This window comes from Podarcis filfolensis (assembly GCF_964270895.1).
Source record: "Podarcis filfolensis genome assembly, chromosome: 1".
Taxonomy (NCBI): Eukaryota; Metazoa; Chordata; class Lepidosauria; order Squamata; family Lacertidae; genus Podarcis; species Podarcis filfolensis.
Window position 1 is genome coordinate 90,862,348 of NC_139604.1, and position 22,159 is coordinate 90,884,506.

Genomic DNA, 22,159 nt, shown 5'->3' on the forward strand with positions numbered 1-22,159 from the left:
GACATGTTCTGTTTTGTTTTCACACATAGATATCGCGTGAGCTTGCATGTTTTCTTTATTTTATCCTATTTCCTATAGTATGGAAGAATTTGCACAGTTCTGTAGATTATTAGTTAAAGCCCCTTCAGAGCTCACTTTTTACATCAGAGAGCATGAATCTTCCCACTGGGAAGAGAGGGGAGGCAGAAGCATTTCACCACACAAAGGAGAGCAATGCCACTGGCAAAGTATGAAATTGAATTCAGTTGCAGCTAATTCGTCCTGGATTGTACCTCATAGTGGCCTTTTGAGACTTTAAAAGCAGAGATGAGGAACTTTTGGCCCTCCAGAAGTTGTTGGAACCGCAGTTCATATTGTGCCTGTTCACTCATCATGCTTCCTAGGGCTGTTGAAAGTTCAGTAATATATGGAGGACAGCAGGTTCCCTGTCCCTGCGTTAGAACAGCTCCTGTTTTTAATAACGGCACTTTAAATAAAGGACAGCAAAATTTGGCTGTGTGGATTATGGTTTGAAATTACTGATTTTTAGAAAGCAGAAACAGTGAAAATTAAACACAGCCAGTAATCTCATAACTGTGTGTTTTTCAGCCGGGCTGCGTGAACACAACAGAGATGGACATCAGAAAGTGTCGGCGTATGAAAAATCCACAGAGGGTCAAAAAGGCAAGATTCCTCCCCCCGCCTCAAAAAAGTTAACGTTAAATTATGCCATACCTTTACAATAAGAATATCAGAGTTTCATGGGATGTTTTTGTTATATAGCAGGAGGCACATGGCCATGCCAAAGATACATACATATAAGTTGCTTTTCAGTTTCATTGAGGTAGATAAATTGTGAATACTCTGGTTTCACCTCAGATCATATAAATCTTTCACCTTTTACTAGAGGTAGATGAATTGTGTGTACCAGTTGTGAAGAATCATACAACATAACATGTAGACCTGATTACTTCTTTTATTTATCAGGTTTCTACCTTCATTGTAAGATCCCGAGGTGGCTCAGAGCAATATAATCATGTAAATCTTAAAAAAGTAAAGCAATTAAAGCAGTTTATATCCAATCATAAAAACAAATAAAGCCTTTCTAGGTGAAAGCTGCATACTATAGATTAAAGAAACAGAAGAGGTTGGTGCTACAAAAACACCTTAAATGACAAGTGTTTGTCAAGAGGTGTGTTTTCAGGATGTGACAAAAGCTATGCAATGAAATGCTAGCTCAGGCATCTCCAAACTCGGCCCTCCAGATGTTTTTGGGACTACAACTCCCATCATCCCTGACCACTGGTCCTGTTAGCTAGGGATGATGGGAGTTGTAGTCCCAAAACACCTTAGAGGGCCGCGTTTGGGGATGCCTGTGCTAGATGCACCTCTGTGTGGAGGAAGTTCCACAATTCAGGGGATGCCTAAATTTAGAAAAGTCACTCTCAGGCTGCCATTCCTTGCACTTCTGAGGATAGTGGAACGTTAACACCCAAGAGAGTCAGTAGGGATGGAAGTGGTCTTTCAGATATTTGGGCCTAAGCTGTTTATGGCTTAGCATTATATATAGGGCTGCTGATGTGTATGGTACTTTACAGCGTAAGACAACCTTCCCCAATATGTTGGCCTCTATTTCTTTTCGACTATCCACCCCATTAGCCCCAGCCAATGTAGCCGATGGTCAGAGATGATGGGAGTTGTAGTCAGAAGCACCTGAGATTTAATAAGGCTGAAAGAACATAATAATTAGGGGGTGAAAGGATAGGACCATATTCTGAGATATTTACTGTCTAAATTTTTTCAAATAGAAATGACCACCAATGGAGGGGAGGGGAGGGGAGGAAGGAAAGGAAGAGGAAAGGGATGAAGGTATAATTGTCCTAAAACCCATTAACAACTCTAGTGTTTAAAATCATAATCCACATTATTATTATTATTATTATTATTATTATTATTATTATTATTATTATTTATTTTGCTTACCATACTGTTTCTCACCTGTTCATTGCAGTCAGTATATGGAGTTACAGAAGACAGTCAGTCCCAAAGTCCTGTACATATGCCCTCCCAACCAGCTCGGAAAACAACAAAAGATGATGTCCGGAAGCAAGTAAGGAATCTTCTCTGTGACTTCTCATGTTTCTTTTGGAGATATTCCACCCTTTTTCTATTTCCATGTTACTATAAATAGGACAGAATATTGAGTAAATATGAAATTGGAAACTTGCCTCTCCCTCAAAAGAAAACACATGTGTTTAGAGTATGTCATAATCTGCCAATTTTTAAAGTTATAATTATATCTCTTGTACTGTTGTAGTTTCCTGTAAGCTACCAGGGACCCCCTGATGCTAAACACATTTCTTTGAAAGCAAGTCAGTTTATTTCACAGACACTTACGTTCCTATAATCAACTTGTTCCTTCTTGGACCATTGCACTTCTCCATTCCTGTCATGTATGGCCATTGACAGTTCAGCAAACGGGGATGTCTGGGTTTACAAGGTCCTCCAAATGCTCGCCAGAATAGTCATGAAGGTTTGGGTTGGGAGTCAGCATCTTTAAGTATATTACAGTGTAAGTCATTTGAAGCATTAAGAGGTGTTTTATTTCCTTTCTGCCAGATAACATTTCTGAACGTGCAGATAGACAGACACTGTTTAAAAATGTCTAAAGTAGCAGAAAGGTAAGACTCCCCATTTACATATGTTATAATTGTTGTTGTAATGGTTCTCTGCTATCTGTTCTGTTTTCCCCTCTCAATCATCATCATCATCATCATCTATTATTTATACCCCAGCCACTCTGGGCGGCTTCTAGCAGAATATTAAAATACAATAGTCTATTAAACATTAAAAGCTTCCCTAAACAGGGCTGCCTTCAGATGTCTTCTAAAACTTTGGTAGTTGTTTTTCTCTTTGACATCTGGTGGGAGGGCGTTCCACAGGGCGGATGCCACTACCAAGAAGGCCCTCTGCCTGGTTCCCTGTAACTTGGGTTCTCGCAGTGAGGGAACCGCCAGAAGGCCCTTGGCGCTGGACCTCAGCGTCCAGGCAGAATGATGGGGGTGGAGACGCTCCTTCAGGTATACTGGGCTGAGGCTGTTTAGGGCTTTAAAGGTCAGCACCAACACTTTGAATTGTGCTCGGAAACGTATCAAATGATTCAAGACTAATTTCGTATCCAGGAATGAGCACCTGAGCTGGGCATTTCTCCCTTGACTGCTACCCTCCCTTGCTCCTGTTGTATGCCTACTTTGGCATGAAGATCCTGATTTGTATTGAGTCAGAGCCCCCCGTTACATCCAAACCAGCAAACTCTGGTTTAATGTGGATTAACAGTAAGCCCCAGTGCCCATCTATCCTATGTGGGGGTGTAGAAAAGCCACTAAGGGAAGCCACTCATGAAGTAGCAATTGCTAGCAGAGGAAGGGGGCAGTGAGGGCGGACCGCCCCAGGTGCACTCACTGAAGGGCTGACATTTGGCACGCCCTGTACCCGCAGCATTCTCCCTGTCCTCCTTCATTTTGACAGCTTGGAGGAGGCTTGGGGGTCCCAGGTGGGTGGTGTGCTGAATGTTCACCATGGACAGCTCGCTCCGCCCCCGGCTGCAGGGTGCGTGCACTGCTCTGAGCACCCAAGCAGCTATCCTGCGCCTGGGAGGGCACCCTCTGCACCGCGCCCCCCCCCCCCTCGGGAGTGCGCCACGCTCCCCTCCGGAGGAGCATATGCTCCGCCACTGTTTGTTGGCACTGTATAGGATCACAGCCTCCCACTTAACAGCTGTGTGACTCTGTTAAGCAGAGACATTGACCCTGCAGGAAGGAGAACTGCATCATGGGGTGTACCTTCTCCTGAGAATTAAGTAAGTAAGTAAATATTACATTTAAACTAACTAAATTTCCCCCCAGTTTATTACTTGATGAAATTTATTTCCTGCTCTTCCTCTCAAGGGAGCCCAAGATGACTCTGGTTACTTTAAAATAAGTGGCAGTTTCCAATCTCCTCTTTTCGGCTGTACCAGAGGAGGAAAGGGGGGGGGCGGGGAGCATGTGAGCACAAGGCATTGCTTTAAAGCATCATTTAGTGTTACATGTCAGAGGCTCGCAAGAGTGAATTAGGGTGAAGTAGTTTTAAAGCCAACCCAAACAAGATCCTTTGACCTTAAAGTTGGGATAAAATGCTGAGCTCAGCATGGCCAGACTTGTTGATTACGATGGAATTGTTGTTGTACGGTAGCCTTTCAGACTGAACCCACAGTTTAATAGCTTATTGTTTCCGCCGGGAATGTGGCAGATTAGCAGATCATAACGCATGAGGGCTTCTTTTCTCTTTATCTGTGCAGCATTAATTCCCAAGACTATTTTCCCTCCTAGAAGTCTCCAAACAAATTTTACACTAGCAGTAAAGGAGACTTTGGCTAGAAGGAGACAAAGAAGAGCACATTGCAGTGTCAGCAAATCAGAATACTGTCCTAGTTGCACAATTTATGAGTGTGTGTGCCCTGAATTCCAGTAGCTATTAGGGATTGGGATGCAAAATGCCATTTTAAACAGCTTTTCTGTTGGTCTTCCAGAGGCCACAAGTATCGTAAAAAATACGTATAGAATCACAAAATTTAGAACCGCAGATACACAGCAAAAAAGGTGAGGAAGCCGAAAGATAAACAGCACTCCTGTTTTGTGTAGAAAGAGATTCTGTATCATTCAGCAGGGTTGGGGAGCATCAGAGGAAGTTTTTCACCAGGGAGAAGAAGGAAGAAATTCCTTGTGCAGTCACAGAGAAAGTAGATGGTGACTTTCCCAGACTTGCATGCTCCTAGATCTGCCATGTAGCATTGCACCAACACTAAGCAAAGTGCCTGCGATGTTCAGCTGCAGAACATGCCTGAAATATTCAGTGGATCCAGTTTTCCTTCCTTCCTTTCATCCCTTACTTTTCATGTCTCTGCAAAACCAAGGCTGACTTTACAATTTGCCCGGTGCGATTCACAGCCACTCGATAATAGGCTCATCAAATTCCATGAAATGGCTCTGAAGTAAACAGCTTGAACTGCAACCCACATTATTTTTAACTCCTTGTGGTGCCCGCAGTTTCATTGGAAAACATTTGAATTTCAGAAACTATAGTCCCCAATTGATTTTTTTAACAGAAATCTCTCTCCCCCCCACCCAATGCTTCAGATACTGTGAAAATTGAGGCTTTTCCTTCCTCCAGCTACTGATCCATGGTGGTCATGAAACGTTATTAATGAAATAAGATAAGACAGGGAGGGACTAAGGACCCCGAGGCTTTATTGATAGGACCTGCATTTTGTTACGAAATGGTGTGATTGTAATGCCTTGTGAAATAACAACAACCTTCCTGTGACAGGCTGAAGGGAAAAAGAGCTCCACACCTCCAGCTCCACCATTTCTCATTAACACACACACACACACACACACACACACACACAGGCAAGTGATATAGCCTGGGTAAGAAGAATTAAAGTGAACAATTGGCCAGTGTTTGGAACCTAGACTATTCTCCCTAGCGACAGTTTGATTCTTGATTCTTATTCTTAGCTACAGTCCGTGCACAGTCTTAACAGTAAACATATGGTTTTAGTAAATGCCGGTGTTCACATGTGGGTGCTGCAAACGGGTGGGGGGAGGGGGCGGTGGGGGCGGGCTGCATGGGGTGTCACCACTGAGGGGGGTGACAAAATGCTGGGTGGCACTCACTGTGGGGTCTGCAGCACACCCAAGCCACGCATCTCTCCTGGGAGTGATGTGGTGGCTTGGGCACCTGCAGGCTCCGCGCTGCCCCAAACAGTCCGGCCATTGCCTCCCCCTCAGCTGTAGGGCGGTTGAGTGGGAGGAGGTAGGCAGACTCCTCAAAGCCCCCGTGGAGCGCCCTGCCCTGGTTGGCCCCGCCCCACGGACAGCTGGCCCCGCCCCCGGGTGCAGGGTACACACGCCGCCCCAGGCACCCAATAGGCTTGCTCTGCTGCTGGCTGCAAATCCCAGCTATGTGCCCATCAATATTCACCTGAGCAATAATCTGGCAAAAAATGTTGACTTGCCTTACGGAGACGAAATGAAAGCAATACAACTACTCAAAGTATGCACAGTGAATGGAGCATTTGCGGAAAAAAACTAAAATGATATATCTTGTTGATGCAATTATTATATTAAGCAGGACACTAGAAACCAATGCGCACAAGTCTACAAAACTTTAGTGTTTAACATCCCCCATTGACATCTATTGGACAAAGCACCAGTTAATTTTCTGTTGAAATCAATGCTTAGCTCTGTCCAATAGAAGTTAATGGGGGCTTGCTTTTGTCCGGTACACTATATCTAGTTAGCCACTTTGTTTTTGATCAAAAACAATCATCTGCCTAACCCAGGGGTCAGCAAACATTTTCAGCAGGGGGCCAGTCCACTGTCCCTCAGACCTTGGGGGGGCTGGACTATATTTTTTTTGGGGGGGGGGGAATGAACGAATTCCTATGCCCCACAAATAACCCAGAGATGCATTTTAAATAAAAGGACACATTCTACTCGTGTAAAAACATGTTGATTCCCGGACCATCCGCAAGCCAGATTTAGAAGGCGATTGGGCCAGATCTGGCCCCCGGGCATTAGTTTGCCTACCCATGGCCTAACCACTTCTTTTTTTTAAGGAATGGAAACAAAAGTTACATTCCTGTGAACTTAGATAATGCAAGGTAGCATTATTTGTTTTGTAACATCTATTGGAAGACAAACACTTTGGCATAGACTATGTATCCTATAGGAACCAGCCTTTTTACTGACATTTGTGCAGTGCATGGGCAAATAATGAATACTTTTCAGATTAATGCACTTTTTAAAAATGGCAATATATGTAATATTTAATGAAGTTATACACACAGCTCTCATCTCTGTATATTTTCTTTTATTTTCTCTTGTTACAGTTTAATTACTTATTCAGATCAGTACATTGACTATGACCCTTTTATAACTCCTGCTGAACCTTCCAATCCCTGGATAAATGATGACGCTGTATTTTGGGACTTAGAAACAAGGTAAGAAATTAATATTTTTCACACTTCTTACTATTATTTCTATACAGCTTTATATTTTTGGGGTGGGGATCTCAAAGCTGTTTACAACCTGCATTCATACTTTTGAAAGTGAAACTTTCAAAGATAAAACATTGCAGAGCTCTTTTGGCTGCACAGTTTGCATTATCTTGATGTAAAGGATTGACACCTGCCTATAACAGAGGGAGAGGTGAGATGGCAAGACCTTGCAGAGAACAGCTGCTGGCTGGCTCCTCTCTTCCCAGGACTGACTCCCAAAATCCTAATAGTCATTGTAACAATTATTATTATTTATATAGCACTATCTATGAACAGGATGGTTTATTTACAAAGGAGGGTCCCTGCCCAGTTATCTAACATTATTTAAGAATTGGTACCTAAATTTGCTTCTCCTCCTCTTTATAGATTCCTTTGTCCCTTATTGTATCCCATCTGTTACACTGGATGTCATTATTTGAATTTAAAATAAGGGTAGTTAACTTTTCTGTCTCAGGCTGCATACAACCCCAGAAGAGGGATTTTGTGGGCTCCCTCAAACTTGTCATTAAATATATCATTAATTTCTTATTTTCTGAGATAAGAAATTTATTAGAGTAAGAGACCCTTCTGAGGAAAAGAATACGGCTGCATACTTATCATTCTCAGATTCTCCTTTCAATACATAAAACAGATACTGAATAGGAAATTATGCCCCCTCCCTCCCCAGAAAATCATAACTCACCCCAAATATTGCAGGTTGACATTTTCCTCTCTTGGGCTACAGAGTGGATTTCTTCAAATTATAAGCAAGTGTTTCTCTCTGATATCAGCTTTGTATCCACAAGCAGAGTACTACCTAGCTTATCTTTTTCTGACATTTTGACAAGGTAACAAATCATCTGTTTTCATACATACAGATTTCTCTACTCTTTGAAGTCAAAAGGATGTGTGTGTCCCCCTTTAATTTAAATTATCACTACAGGCTCACTAATGAGCAGTTTGAATTAAGCTGTCACAGAAAAATATACGTTGCGAGACTCGAAAAAGAAACCCTGGCTGATCCTTATCTTTCTATCCTTTGAATAGCAAGGAGCCTTCTCAGCACCGGGTCAAAAGATGGGGCTTCTCTATAGATGAGGTGTTGAAAGATCCCGTTGGGCGTGACCAGTTTCTTCGGTTTCTGGAATCGGAATTCAGTTCTGAAAACCTCAGGTAAAGACCCTTCAGATACGCTAAAGATTTAGTGCTCCAAAGGTTGCAGTACTTGCTCAGCAGAAAAGTTCACTCATGTCAAGAGCAAGGAATGTGGGAATTGGACTCCTGTATGGAATGCTATAAATTAGCATGACAGCAGTGCTAGTCTGTATCTAAAAGGTACCCTTAAGGTACCACTAAGGAATTTGCCAAAATCTTTGTTAAAAGGCATGCTGGTTGGATTTTGATAGAAATCTACAATTCCCTCTAGAAGAAGGTTAATTTTCCATATATGTTGGACTAAAATTAGTTATGATGCAAGGCAAAAGCTAAACGTGAGCGATCCCTGTCACCCTGTTATCATCATAACAAACACAAGCTGCAGTGACAGCTCAGTGTCAATCCGTCAGTCATTCATTTGCTTAGCATTACATGCAAACTCACATGCCTCATCGTTTTCAAAGGGGGCAGGAACAATCTCTGGACAGAGATCTGAGACCCCATCTAGTGTTTAACAGACAACTTTGTTAGTAGGTTCCGATAATACATTTATATGCTTGTGTCAAACGGGGTCAGATTTTGAATCAGTGTTACTGAGTGAGCTAATTCACAAAGAGAACAGAACAGGCCTTATTACTAAGCAATGTTTTCTGGGACGTCACATAAGGCCACTGAAGCATAGCTTTGCTTTATTTATTGATAAAGGATGTGGCAGCACCTTGAGAACACTGTTCTGTGACCGCTCCTGCAGCTACAGCTAAAGACTAGTTTCAGAACCGCTACATTAGATGCTCGTAGTTCTGCAACAGACATCTTGGCAAATGCCCACACATATATCCAGGGCAGGAAGAAGAAAGGAATAACTGATATAGGGATAGCCAAAGGATCTCTGTGGCACTTGAAGAATGCAATACTTATTTCACTGAGCCTAGAACTGAATGTTCAGTATAGATGGATGAGACACAGCGTGTTGTGTACTGGTTAGAGCCTTGAACTACTAGGACCAGGGAAACACAAGTTCAAACCCCACTTGCCTTTGGACCAGTCAGTCTCTATCACTTAGCCTAAACTACCTCACAGAGTTGTTGTGCGGAGAGATGGGGAAGAGGTGTGCTGATGTGAGCTCCTTAGAGGAAACTGCAGAATATAAATGCAGATGGTGGTGATGATACCGGAATAGTGAAGGGATAGTCCAATCACAGGGGAGGGGGCAATTGTGGAGTGCAGTTGTGGCTGATGAAGGAAGACCTCATCAAAATGCAGCAGCCCCTAGGACCAGATGGGCTGCGGAAGAAGAGGCTGCTAGTTCTGGGAGTTCCAGGATCCTGTGGGAGGGAGAAGCTATTTCAGTATTTTGCCTATGGCGACAAAATGCCTAAAGCCAGCCCTGAGGGGGAGTTTCACCAGCTGTCTCCAGATTTTTCCTGTCAGAGATTTTTGTGTATTCGAACCAGCTGGAGAAATCTCCATCGTCACAATTAGAACTCTCTTTCTCTCTTTATATTAACCTAAGAGTAAGGTAATTCCTGAACCTTGAAAGCAAACATGTATGAATGCTGAGAAAAGAGACATTTGTGAAGTACCTAAAGACCTTAAGGGTAGTTATTTAAAAAAGAGGATCCACACACACAAAAATAATGGAAGACAAGCAATTGGGTGGCGGGGAGGGGGGGAGCTTTGTTAGGTTTACTAAATTCCCCTAATTTCAGATACTTTTTTATTTCCTTGTTTATTCCAGTGGGTAGCCATTTCCTCAGAACAGCACAGTGTTGTGAAAACAACAAATGCCACTCCTGTGAACACATCAATAACATCCTTACCTGATACACAGGATGCAGAATTAGTTGCCCCTTCCTCTCCCTCCTCTCAGTGTGCTTAGGGCAAGGAGGAAGAACCACAGCTCAGTGGTGGAGCACCTGCCTTGCTTGCAGAAGGTCTTGGGTTCAATTCCTGGCATCTCCAGGTAGGGATAAGAAAAGCACAGGACACACAGGCTTACTGAGACCAGGTTCCCAGAGAGGAGCTCCCAGCTGCTTTGCCCCTTTTTGCAGCTGTGCTATATACAAAGACAAGGTTTGGCTTGGTGTGCAGTCCAGCCTGGGGCTCCTGGTTCTGGTTTCAGACTCCTAAGGCATCTTGTCCTAAGAGATGCTACAAAAGGTAATGATTACTGTCTCTGTGTGACCTTTTAAACTGTAGTACAAAGAAGATGAGGCAGAAATTCCAAGGAGCTGAAATAACTTTGCCATTTGTTGACATCAGCGTCTGAAGTCTCTTAGCCACTAGAGGGTGCAGATGCTCTACAGGTACTAGTTTCTGCTAAATTCAGGTGGAAGATCTCTGACATCGTGTGGATACGAAAAGGAGTACTATATTCCATAGGCCTAGAGAAGAGCCCGAAGCCTGACTGATTGTTGCTACTCACCAGTGTTCACAAGTTTTACTGGAAATCCTGTAGACCTGAAAATTATACATGGAAAGTTTGCCACGCACCTCAGAATTGAGATGTAAATGTGAAGCATGTTCTGTTTTCCTCCTTTAGGGGATATCATAGATGTAGTATCCTGAGCCACACTATGTGAACAGGGTCTGAATAACAACCTGATTATAGCCCACCTTGAGATCTCAATGTTTTTGTTTTCTACACCCAACATAAGAAAATGCTCCTAGTCTCAGGAGCTGGACAATCTATTCTGGATGAATCATACATGCTTTCATGATGCCTGCAAGTGTCTGAAGCTTTGGCACTGTAAGCCCATCTGAGAAGCAAATCCAAGCTGCACTGAGCTCAGAGAATTGAAGTACAGGTGTCACAAATAAATACATTTCACACCAGTATCCGTTAACACACTGCTGGTCCTGATCAGAGCAAGTGTGATTCATTATATTTCCCAGTATTTGGGAGGGGGAAATGAGTTCTTTTGCAAGACTGTGGTTTTAATTTTTTATTAGGCTCAATTAATATGAGCCTTAAAAACATAGTAATTTGGGTGCCTGGTAGCTTAAACGAGATCTGAGAAGGGCAACGAATGCAAACAGCAGAATCCTAGGCATATCTTCTCAGAATTAAGCCCCACTTAATACATACATTTTATTTGTATGCTGCCTTTCCATGGTTCAACCCATGCTTAAGGTGGCTCAAAACATGAGCATATATATGTGGTAATCACTAATGACAGCTATCACTTCACTGGAAAAAAATACAGCTTTTGACTGCCCTTATCACTTTTCATTCAAATAGATTTGGTATATATAAATGTTTCTTTTGATGAGCATGCTTTCAAGAACAACTGTTACCGTACTATGAAGAAATGGAGAATATTTTCCCTTCCGGATGGTATAAATTGCATTACATGGTTATCTTTAGCAGACACTAGTATACCCTGGGTGGGTAGATTCTTCCTAAGAGGCAAAAGGCAAAGCACAGCCTCGATTTCTTCTGTGCAGATCCTTGCTGGTAACAGCCAGTATGGAATTTGACTAGCAGTAACTTAATTTGTGGTTGTGGTTAATATTAAAACTCAAAACCCACCTTTCCTTCTTTTTTTCCAAATACTCGCAATGGCATTTGCCATTTCTAAATAGCTGTTTATTCCAGGTCTGCGTCCTCTTTGTCTGTTGTCGTAGGTTTACGTTCTATTCTGCCTGCCCACTGCCACAACTGTGTGCTGTCTGTAAAGAGAATGTAGTGAGGAATCCCTTTCCTCTGGCTAGGCAGAATCCTTTCTCCTCAGGCTGTCTTTAAAGTGTGGGGCAGCCATTGTAGCAGCAGAATATCTTTGTCCTATTTGCTGAGGGGCTTTCCATGCCTGACATTGCCTTGGACTGTCACCATGTCCGCTCCTTATCCCATTTACTCTGCAAACAGAACCTCAGAGGAAGTCCATTTTAGAACCCTCCTTTCTTATGCAGGTTTGCTGATCACACTGCACACTAGTCCTGCATTTCAGTATACGGAGGAGAGTGTGTAATTTAGGCTGGTTAGGTGTTTTCTTTCAGGATTACAAGCGCTCAAAATGGGTCTGCGTAAACTGTGTCTCCCAAGGACGGGCTGCACCACAGCTGATCATTAAAGTGTTCCATATCTCGAATGGCTTATCCTCCTTCCTCTTTCTCTTTGGTTGCCATGGCTATGGGGGAGGAGGACCGGAATGGACGGTCAATCAAACTGCAGGCGGTTTTGAAAGGCAACTGTGGAACAGCCCACCAGATCCTGTCACACAGATGGCTTTAATACTTCTTGCAGGGTGGAGAGATTGTTAAGAACAGGAAATCGCAGAATACAGCTGCCTTTTGGGGGGCAGGGGGAGGTACAAAAAGAGAAACTTCACAAAGCTCAGGCCAAATGAATGGAAAATGTCTTTTTTCCAACATTAGCAACATGGCTGAGGTTTGTGATTAAAGAGAAGAGGGCAGTCTTTACTCTCTTAAGTGGTGGAGAAGGAGGGAGGCACAATGGATGTGCTTGTTTGCATTTATATCCCACTTTCCTTTCATCACAGAAAATACATGCAGTTCCCTGGTGGTCACCCATTCAGCACAGAGCAAGGAACACACCTTCTGAGCTTCAGCAAAGCAATGGCCTCGTGACCTTTTAACGCCATGCATTTCTCAAGCTGCTCATAAAGGGTTTACCTCCAAAGTACATGCAGCATAGACGCCTTTGGAGATTTATTTATTTTGGGGGTCACACATATTTAATCATCATTTGGCGACTTGCACATTGAATGAGCTGTCACAGATCGAATACCGCAGATTGCATTTCTGTATCACCTGACACGTAATGTTTTTACATGATGGCAATTTCAGCTGCCAGTGGTGAGAAACCATAGTAGACAACTGAGCCAGTCCCTCTTGTACCACCTACAGTGGTGCCCCGCAAGACGAACGCCTCGCAAGACGAAAAACCCGCTAGACGAAAGGGTTTTCCGTTTTGGAGGCGCTTCGCAAAACGAATTTCCCTATGAGCTTCCTTCGCAAGACGAAAGCCCATAGGGAAATCTCCAGGACAGCGGGGAAGCGCAGCGTGTCTTCCCCACTGTCCTCGGACCTCCTCCGAAGGCTGGCGGTGGGGCGGAGAGACATTCTCCCCGCGCCAGCCTTCGGATGGCTGTCCTGAAGACTTGCGGTGGGAGGAGGGTTTTCCTTCCCACCGCCAACATTCAGAATGCTGTTCTGAATGTTGGCGGTGGGGAGGAAAAACCCTCCTCCCACCGCAAGCCCCGGGAACAGAGGAGAAGCGCTGCGCACCTTCCCCTCTGTTCCCGTACCTGTCCTGAAGGCTTGCGGTGGGGAGAAAAGCCCTTCTCCGCACCGCCAGCCTGGCAAGCGGTTTCCATAGAAACGCATTAATTGATTTTCAATGCATTCCTATGGGAAACCGTGCTTCGCAAGACGAAAAACTCGCAAGAAGAAAAAACTTGCGGAACGAATTAATTTCGTCTTGCGAGGCACCACTGTACAAGAAAAAAAGCAAAACGGCAACAGAGCATGTGATTTGCATGCAGAGGCTCCCAGCTCCAGTCCTGGGCGTAGAATCATAGAATCATAGAATCATAGAGTTGGAAGAGACCACAAGGGCCATCGAGTCCAACCCCCTGCCAAGCAGGAAACACCATCAGAGCACTCCTGACATATGGTTGTCAAGCCTCTGCTTAAAGACCTCCAAAGAAGGAGACTCCACCACACTCCTTGGCAGCAAATTCCACTGTCGAACAGCTCTTACTGTCAGGAAGTTCTTCCTAATGTTTAGGTGGAATCTTCTTTCTTGTAGTTTGGATCCATTGCTCCGTGTCCGCTTCTCTGGAGCAGCAGAAAACAATCTTTCTCCCTCCTCTATGTGACATCCTTTTATATATTTGAACATGGCTATCATATCACCCCTTAACCTCCTCTTCTCCAGGCTAAACATGCCCAGCTCCCTTAGCCGTTCCTCATAAGGCATCGTTTCCAGGCCTTTGACCATTTTGGTTGCCCTCCTCTGGACACGTTCCAGTTTGTCAGTGTCCTTCCTGAACTGTGGTGCCCAGAACTGGACACAGTACTCCAGGTGAGGTCTGACCAGAGCAGAATACAGTGGCACTATTACTTCCCTTGATCTAGATGCTATACTCCTATTGATGCAGCCCAGAATTGCATTGGCTTTTTTAGCTGCCGCGTCACACTGTTGGCTCATGTCAAGTTTGTGGTCCACCAAGACTCCTAGATCCTTTTCACATGTAGTGCTCTCAAGTTAGAAAGTCCTCAGTTAGAAAGTTCTGGGATTGCCCTTTGAAACCCTGAAGAGTTGCTCCTTATATATACAATTGCTTGCCCCGACAGCTCTTGTCTAGGGTTGCCCAAACTGGAGGGAAGTTGCAGTTATTGCGAATGCCCACTGGGTGTCATTATCACTTTGTGCAGATTCCTGACAAAGCACTTTCTTGGCAGTAGGAAAAAGAGGTTTATTTCTACAGTTACTTTTAAGGGGCACCTAGGGGGGGGATATTTTTGTTACGCATGTGTAGGCAACATCCACCCCACACCAGTGTGAACACATCCAGTTGCATCAATATGTCATGTTAAGCATTGATAAAATGTAAAGGCAGGCCTCATTTGAGTTTCCTCTGGTGTGTTATCAGCTCCAGATGATTTATATTGATCCTGTTGGACAAGCATATGAGCACATTATAAGGAGTAAGCAACTCAGGCACGCAGTGTAAAACAGCAAATTGTGTATGGCAGATGTACAAATTGTTTGTTTGTTTCTTAGATTTTATACCCTGCTTGATTGTAAAAAAAAAAAAAAGACGGTTTACAAAAGATAAAACAGTAAAATCAAGAAAAAAACATAACCCTACTTTAAAATATACAAAAGATAAAATACTAAAACAGATTAAAATTACCTCAGCATTCTAGGCACCTGTGTAGACTTTTCTAAACAAGCATGTTTTTAGCAAGTGCCAAAAAGTGTACAGTGAAGGCGCCTGCTTGATCTCAATAGGCAGGGAGTTCCAAAGTCTGGGCTGCTGGCACACTAAATGCTCAAGTTCTCCGTTCAGTACAATGGAAGGAGTGTCTCCACCCCCATCGTTCAGCCTGGACACTGAGGTCCTCCTCCAAGGGCCTTCTGGCAGCTCCCTCACTGCGAGAAGCCAAGTTACAGGGAACCAGGCAGAGGGCCTTCTCGGCAGTGGTGCTCTCCTTGTGGAACACCCTCTCTGCAGATGTCAAGGATAATTTTTAGAAGACATCTGAAGGCAGACCTGTATCAGGAAGTTTTAAATGTTTGGCATTTTACTATGTTTTTATTTGTGCTGTAAGGTGCCCAGAGCGACTGGGGACACGCAGCCAGATCGGCAGGGTATAAATGATAAAATTATTGTTATTATTAAATGCAGAATGGGTATTAGGTGGCACCTGTAGTAGTGACAATTCTGCCGATTAAAGTGGTTGACTGGACACCTGTTGGGTAAGGCTATCTTATAGGTAACTGGTCCCAAGGTGTTAAGGGCTTTACATATCAATAGTAACACCTTGAACTTGGGCCAGTCTCAGATTGGCATGCAGTGCAGATCTCTGAGCACAGGTGTTATATGCTGGCAAGGCCTCACTCCTGTCAGCAGCCGTGCTTCAGCATTCTGCACCAACTGCAGCCTCTGGATGAAGCACAAGGAAAGCCCCACATAGAGCACATTGCAGAATCTATCTTGAATAAAGGCAATGTCACAGATGAAGTTTTTTATAAAAGAAATCCACTGTGTTTTCTATCAGTTCTTTACATGAATGTAAACTCCACATTGGATTTAATGTACATTCCATCTCAATTTATCTCCTACATTAACAGCAGTTCCATGTTGACTCAAACCACAATAGACTCAAATGCACCACAATTGCGACCACTTTCCTAGTGGTTAGACCTATCACATTTTGGTTCTTGCAAAGTTTGTTTCACAAGCCACTGGATTAGTGTAACTGAGTTGCGTTTAACATAATTTGAATATTGGCTGCATAACATGTCAGCTTCTGTACTATAAATGAATTTTCTTTAATGTAACCTTCAGTGGAGCTAGGACTGGGATTAGCCAGTGCCTTGGTAGCTCAGGTTGAAGCACATCTCTGAGACGAATTTTCCCTGTCTTTTCCCTTGATACAGGTTTTGGTTGGCTGTCCAAGACCTGAAAAAACAACCATTGCAAGATGTAGCTACCAGAGTGGAAGATATCTGGCAAGAGTTCCTCGCTCCTGGGGCCCAGAGTGCCATCAACCTGGACTCTCACAGCTATGAGATAACAAGCCAAAATGTCAAAGACCCAGGGAGGTACACATATGAAGATGCACAGGTTCGGACTTGGGTGTCATTCCTAATAGTGCACTAGAACAGAGGAGGGGATGTAACTTTTTAATTTCAGGTTGGGCAAGAATTGTGTCAGGAAAATGTACTTGTGTTTAGCCAGTTAATATATACAATGAGGACTACGGGCAAAAATACAAGATCTGGATAAGCCAATTCACACTATAAATGTATTCTCGAAAAGGAACTAATTGGATATGCTCCCAAACCTAGCTCATTCACAAAATCCATGGGACTTTTGTTGAATTTGCTCCTTCTACCAGAAGGTTAGAGTGTGTTGCTGATAACACCAAGGTTGCAGATTCAATCCCTATATGGGACAGCAGCATAGGGGGTTGGTCTAGATGATTCTGAGGATCCCTTTCCATCTCTGGGATTCTATGATACACCCCCCCCACACACACACACACAAACCTGGCACCACACTTCTCTATGTCCCATTAGTGCTTGAAAGTGTTTGAAGCAGGAACTGATAGATAGTTCTCCTTTAGCATGAGATAACCACTGCAAACACATTATAATGACATATCACGTTTTCTGGGGGTTGAGCCTTGGCACTGAAAACAAATTTCAAGGGTGAGACCTGGCACACCCTGGCTCAAATTAAGCAGCGAGTTGCCACAGGAGTTCACAGACATTGCATTCCTGTGCAGTAAGCCAGGCATAATTAGGTAAAAGAAAACAGTGATGTGGTAGGGAGGATATGAGGCTATTCTATTAAAAAACTATGCAAGATGGGAAAGAGAACAAACAATGGGAACATCCTTGGGTTGGCTGGGGGAGGAAAAGGTTTCGCTATGCAGTACTTATCTTTTTAAACTGAGCCCTCCCGTAAATTGAAGAAGTTATGTTAAGCCCTAGAATGTGTAGAATCTTCATCCAAGGGAAGATCAAATGGTTCTTGCCTTCTTAATATCAGCTCATTGAACATCATGTTTGCATAGGAGGCGATGCACAATAATTGCTCCATGCACCCCAGATTTGGTGGCTGTCAATGGCTGGACAAGAGCCTATGCATCCTGGGATCTACCAGAGTGGCCCCTGTTCCAGAGTGATGCCCAGCACATGGAGAGAAGGGCCTTATTTGCTTGCTATGGCTCTTCTCCATGCATAGAATAAGTATGTGCGTGGTAGGCAGCAGCAGGCGCTACCTGCTGCCATTTCCACCATGAAAAGCCAATCACCACGCTCTGCACAGGTGTAATGGCAGGGCTCCATGCAGCGAGGAATTCTGAATCCTTTTGGGGTATGCTTGTGCGTTGGCCCATGTAGCAGCAGGAGTGGGAGTCTGCTGCCACTCTCATAAGTGCATTCATTCTACATGTGGGGAAGAGCCCAAATGAGTGAACAGGGCTCGGAGGTATGCCCTGGAAGGAGATGGGGTTAGTGAGTGCCATGCCCCTCCTTCACTGCAGGTGGGCTCTGCATGCATCCACATAAGGCTTTAGTCCTTAGCTGAATTTAAGGAAGTCTCAGTTACTTGAACTATATTGTCCTATGGAGATTATTTATAGGAGCTAAATTCTGATCGCTGTTGGGAAATTTAACCCTGCTTCTCATATTCACGCACACCTACCATGTAAAGAGTTACCATTTTTGCCAAGCATGTGCAGAAGGCAGCAAATCCAGTGGGATGAGTTTCAGAAGTGATGCCCATCACCGAAAAATAAACAAATGCAGATAATGCCTATTTGATTAGCAGCATGCCCAGATGTAACTGGTGTGGCTGGATCAGCTGAGACATAGAAATGGGAAGCAGCCAGGCATATATTTTAGGGAAAGAGAGAAGAGCTGGATCGGTCCTGTTGCTTTAGAAGGCAGTGGTGCCTAGAAGAAAGACATAGCAGCCCAGATTGTTTTTCTATACAGGAAATGAAAAAGGATTTCCCCCAAACGAGTAAGCGCATAATGGTAAACGCATCGTTCAACATGTTGATCTGCACTGTGTTTCAGAGGCAATGCACTGTGGCTTTACAGCATACGATGTATCTCCATAGTGGGCTTTAAAACAGCATTTGCCAATCGTTACAAGTCCCCCCACCCTGATAACACAGGCATACGGCAAGCCCAGATGGTAGTTCTGTTCTGAGAATTACCCCACAGCCAAAGCCTACACCCACAATGTGGTTTTGCCCTGCCTTTCAAGGGATACAGATTCGTATCCATTATACTCCTCTGCATATGTTTTTCACTTCTAATTCCCCATAGACGTGACCAAATATATCATAGTGCTGACACTTGCTGGAATGTGGCCTACAGTGCTGACAAGTTATTGTTGTAATGTAGAATGTTTGCTATTGTAGGCTGTTTGAATAAAGCCACATCCTGTCCCTCTACTCCCACTCGAGTGCCAAAAAAACCCAAAACTGCAAGAAAAATCACCATATTTCCCCTGCAAATATTTCAGCTTGTGGGCAACATGCTCTTCACAGAGGACTACATGGGGAGGATAAGGATGTTGTGGTTTCTTGGCTACTGATAAGATGACTGAGTCACAATTTAAAATAGAAACAGGACAGACATTATACAGCTGGGGACCCTGCAGAGAATCTGTACCCTTCTGTTGGGCTTTTGTGTAGGTGAACATTTTGCAACCTGGAGCCCTTCAGGCGTTTTGGAGCCTGACTGTGGGCTATTCTGGCTGGGGCTGATGGGATTTGGGAGTCCAAAACATCTGGGGGGGGCCACCAGATTGGGTAAGGCTGGTGTGAACTAGCCAACTTCATTCTCGCCAACATTTCATAGGTGAATCTTTGTGGAAACTTTGTTTTTTACTCCCAAGGAAAATGGGGTTGCCGCTATACTGACACAAAGGATTCATTGACTGATCAGCTCTCACCTTCCCACTTTACAATCACACATTCCTTCTCAATGTAGGGGGAGATTGAATGGTATACTTGAATAACTTATGCTATTGATGATATGCTATTGATGATATCCTATTGATGATATGTATATGATGCCACAATATATAACTGCTGAACTAAATCTCCTGCTAAGAACTTGTGACTTTGATCCTGCCTTCTTAGACCCAGTGTGTACCTGGATGAGAATTCAGTGTACAGTGGTACCTCAGGTTGAGTACTTAATTCGTTCCAGAGGTCCGTACTTAACCTGAAACTCCTGCCGCTGCCGCACCGCCGGAGCACAATTTCTGTTCTCATCCTGAAGCAAAGTTCTTAACCTGAAGCACTATTTCTGGGTTAGCGGAGTCTGTAACCTGAAGCGTCTGTAACCTGAAGCATATGTAACCCAAGGTACCACTGTATACAGTAGGGAGAATAAAGCAAACTCTCAAAGCAGGTGCTGACTCTGACCATTTCTGGTCTTTGCATCTCTACATGAATGGTTTTGTAAATAACGGCCAAAACCCAGAAGTAACCCGTTCCGGTACTTCTGGGTTTCGGCAGTCCATAACCTGAAAAAATGTAACCTGAAGCATCTGTAACCCGAGGTATGACTGTATCTAGAAACAGAAAATGAACTCGCGGTACTTTTTTCTTCTATGACTATGTAGCTACAAGTCAAGCAGCAAATGTGTTTAATCCAACAGCAAAGCCAGCTATTCCTATAGTAGAACTACTAGCATTGAATGTTTAAAAATGTGGCTGCAGGTGGAGTTAGAAGAATAACAGTACATTTAGGCAGCTGCCTGCTTGGCCTGAAGTACTTACATGAGACCAAGCAACTTGTGACACAACAAATTGAGCACCAGTCATGAACCATTTATTGTGACAGCCTCTCTGACAGCCTCCATTTTTGCAGTCTTGGGCAGGCAGAAAAAGCAAGCGATCTATAGAGCCCTAATATGGGCAGGTACAACTCCAGGATTCCAGTGCTCTAAATATGGCTTCCTTTGTCATGTCTCTCATGCTGGTGGATTGCCCCCCTCAATGTTGCCAAGGGGTTAAGGATGTTTTGTCCTCCTGTTTATTTCCCGGATGAACAAGGGGCCTGTGAATAGGACCTTCTGCCAGTGGTGGTGATATTAGTGTCAGTGGCTGCCATTATAATTGCCCATGATGCACCAGAATCACATGGTTTTGCCCCGGTGCCTTTTTGGCAATTACAGTAGTGGCCACAAGCCTATTGGCAAACCAGGTAAGGGGTCTCAGGACAGTGGCATCAACAGCAGCGGACCCTCAGCAGAATACTGCACGCTGCAACTGCAAGTTGTCCAGGCTGTCTCTTGCTTTTCCAGAGAAGTTATGAAAGGCAAGGGAAACCTCTTTTCCCCTTTGTTCTTTCTTCAAGCACTTGAAAAAAAGGGGGGGGGAGTTCTTCGGTTTGCACAACAAAAGGAAAATAGGGATGCTTTCTTATATTCTGATTAGCTCTGTTGAATACTCAGCGCAGAAGACAGAGATAAAAGTGACACAATTTTAAACAGTTCAGCTGTTCCCAGGATGTTTGTCTAGTACATTCAAGGCCCTGACTGGCTGGTTGCCCACCCTGTGTCCTAGCCAGGGTTGTTGTTGTTCAACGGTTGTGTAGGAGGAGAGGGAGCCTTGAGATCTTCCTGCCGTGAATTGATTTGAAGCAGGTGCCTTATCGAAGCAGCCTCCATCTTATCCCACCTCCCACATACCCATCTGGAGTTCAGGGTAGCTGTGGTTTTGTGTTCCTTTCCATTTGGTTCTAGAAAAATGTCCTTCATCTCTTCCCAGAGATATGGCTTGTGCGTAACAGGAGGGAAATGCGGGAGCCATATCTTTATAGCAAGGTTTTACTTCCCTCCCTCCTCAGTTGTCAGCCTTGGTGCTTGGAGATTTCCTCCTAGACTTTTCTGACTGATTTATTAGCATGGTGGGAATGGGGCATAGGTTATCAACCATTATATCTTCGTGTTCTTTACTCTTTATACTCACAAAGTCAATCATATTGCAACACCAACCAACAGCCCCATCCCATTTTGCCGCCTGATGTGAAACAGGAAAGTGCTGCCGCCCTGCCACAGCCTCGCTTGCTGGGATTGCGCAATGATGGCTTCCAGTGTGATCTCATGAGATTTGTGGAGCTCTCACGAGATCTCACTGGAAGCCGCTGCCATTGCTTCTTCTTGCTTCTCCAGGCGCGGGTGCCTAGGTCTTCCGAAAGCTTTAGTTCTTCAAAGATGGGCCTTCAAAGTCTAGTCTGCTCTTCTGGTGGTTCCCCATGCCCCTGAGGTTCAGCTGTCCTTCACTAGGGCCAAATCTTTAGCATGGCAGTCTCTGCCCTGTGGAACTCCCTGCCAGTGGAGGTTCAGCTATCCCTGCCTTCTGAAAATGGCAGTATTTAGGCAAGCCTTTGCAATATGGATTTCTCTTTTTAACCAAACATCAGTGGTGTTTCAAATAATACTTTATGGATATTTGTGGATTGAGTTTATTATATATTTTAAAAGTTGCAGATTAGAAATATTTAAATGAATGAATGAGTAAATGAATAGTACGACTTCTAGAAGACATCTGAAGGCAGCCCTGTATAGGGAAGTTTTTAATGTTTGGTGTCTTACTGTGTTTTTATATTTTGTTGAAAGCTGCCCAGGGTGGCTGGGGCAACAAAGTTAGATAGGCAGAGTACAAATAAAATAACAAAACTATTATTATTATTATTATTATTATTATTATTAT

At 43.8% G+C, this 22,159-nt stretch overlaps 1 protein-coding gene across 4 annotated transcripts in view; it reads left to right on the plus strand.

Moving 5' to 3' along the window:
* RGS6 (regulator of G protein signaling 6) overlaps positions 1 to 22,159 on the plus strand; it is a 229,573-nt gene that overhangs the window by 166,114 nt on the left and 41,300 nt on the right. For 2 of the 4 annotated variants that reach the window (XR_014546469.1, XR_014546470.1), the window contains exons 10-15: positions 589 to 663; positions 1,991 to 2,089; positions 2,599 to 2,660; positions 6,914 to 7,024; positions 8,108 to 8,233; positions 16,350 to 16,514. Coding sequence is in view for 2 of the 4 variants with exons in the window: in XM_083607188.1 (XP_083463314.1) it covers positions 589 to 663; positions 1,991 to 2,089; positions 2,599 to 2,660; positions 6,914 to 7,024; positions 8,108 to 8,233; positions 16,350 to 16,536 (660 nt within the window). In the remaining 2 variants the exon portion in view is untranslated. Of the gene's footprint in view, positions 1 to 588; positions 664 to 1,990; positions 2,090 to 2,598; positions 2,661 to 6,913; positions 7,025 to 8,107; positions 8,234 to 16,349; positions 16,537 to 22,159 lie in introns of all 4 variants that reach the window. The other 2 variants (XM_083607188.1, XM_083607187.1) reach the window with 1 other exon arrangement.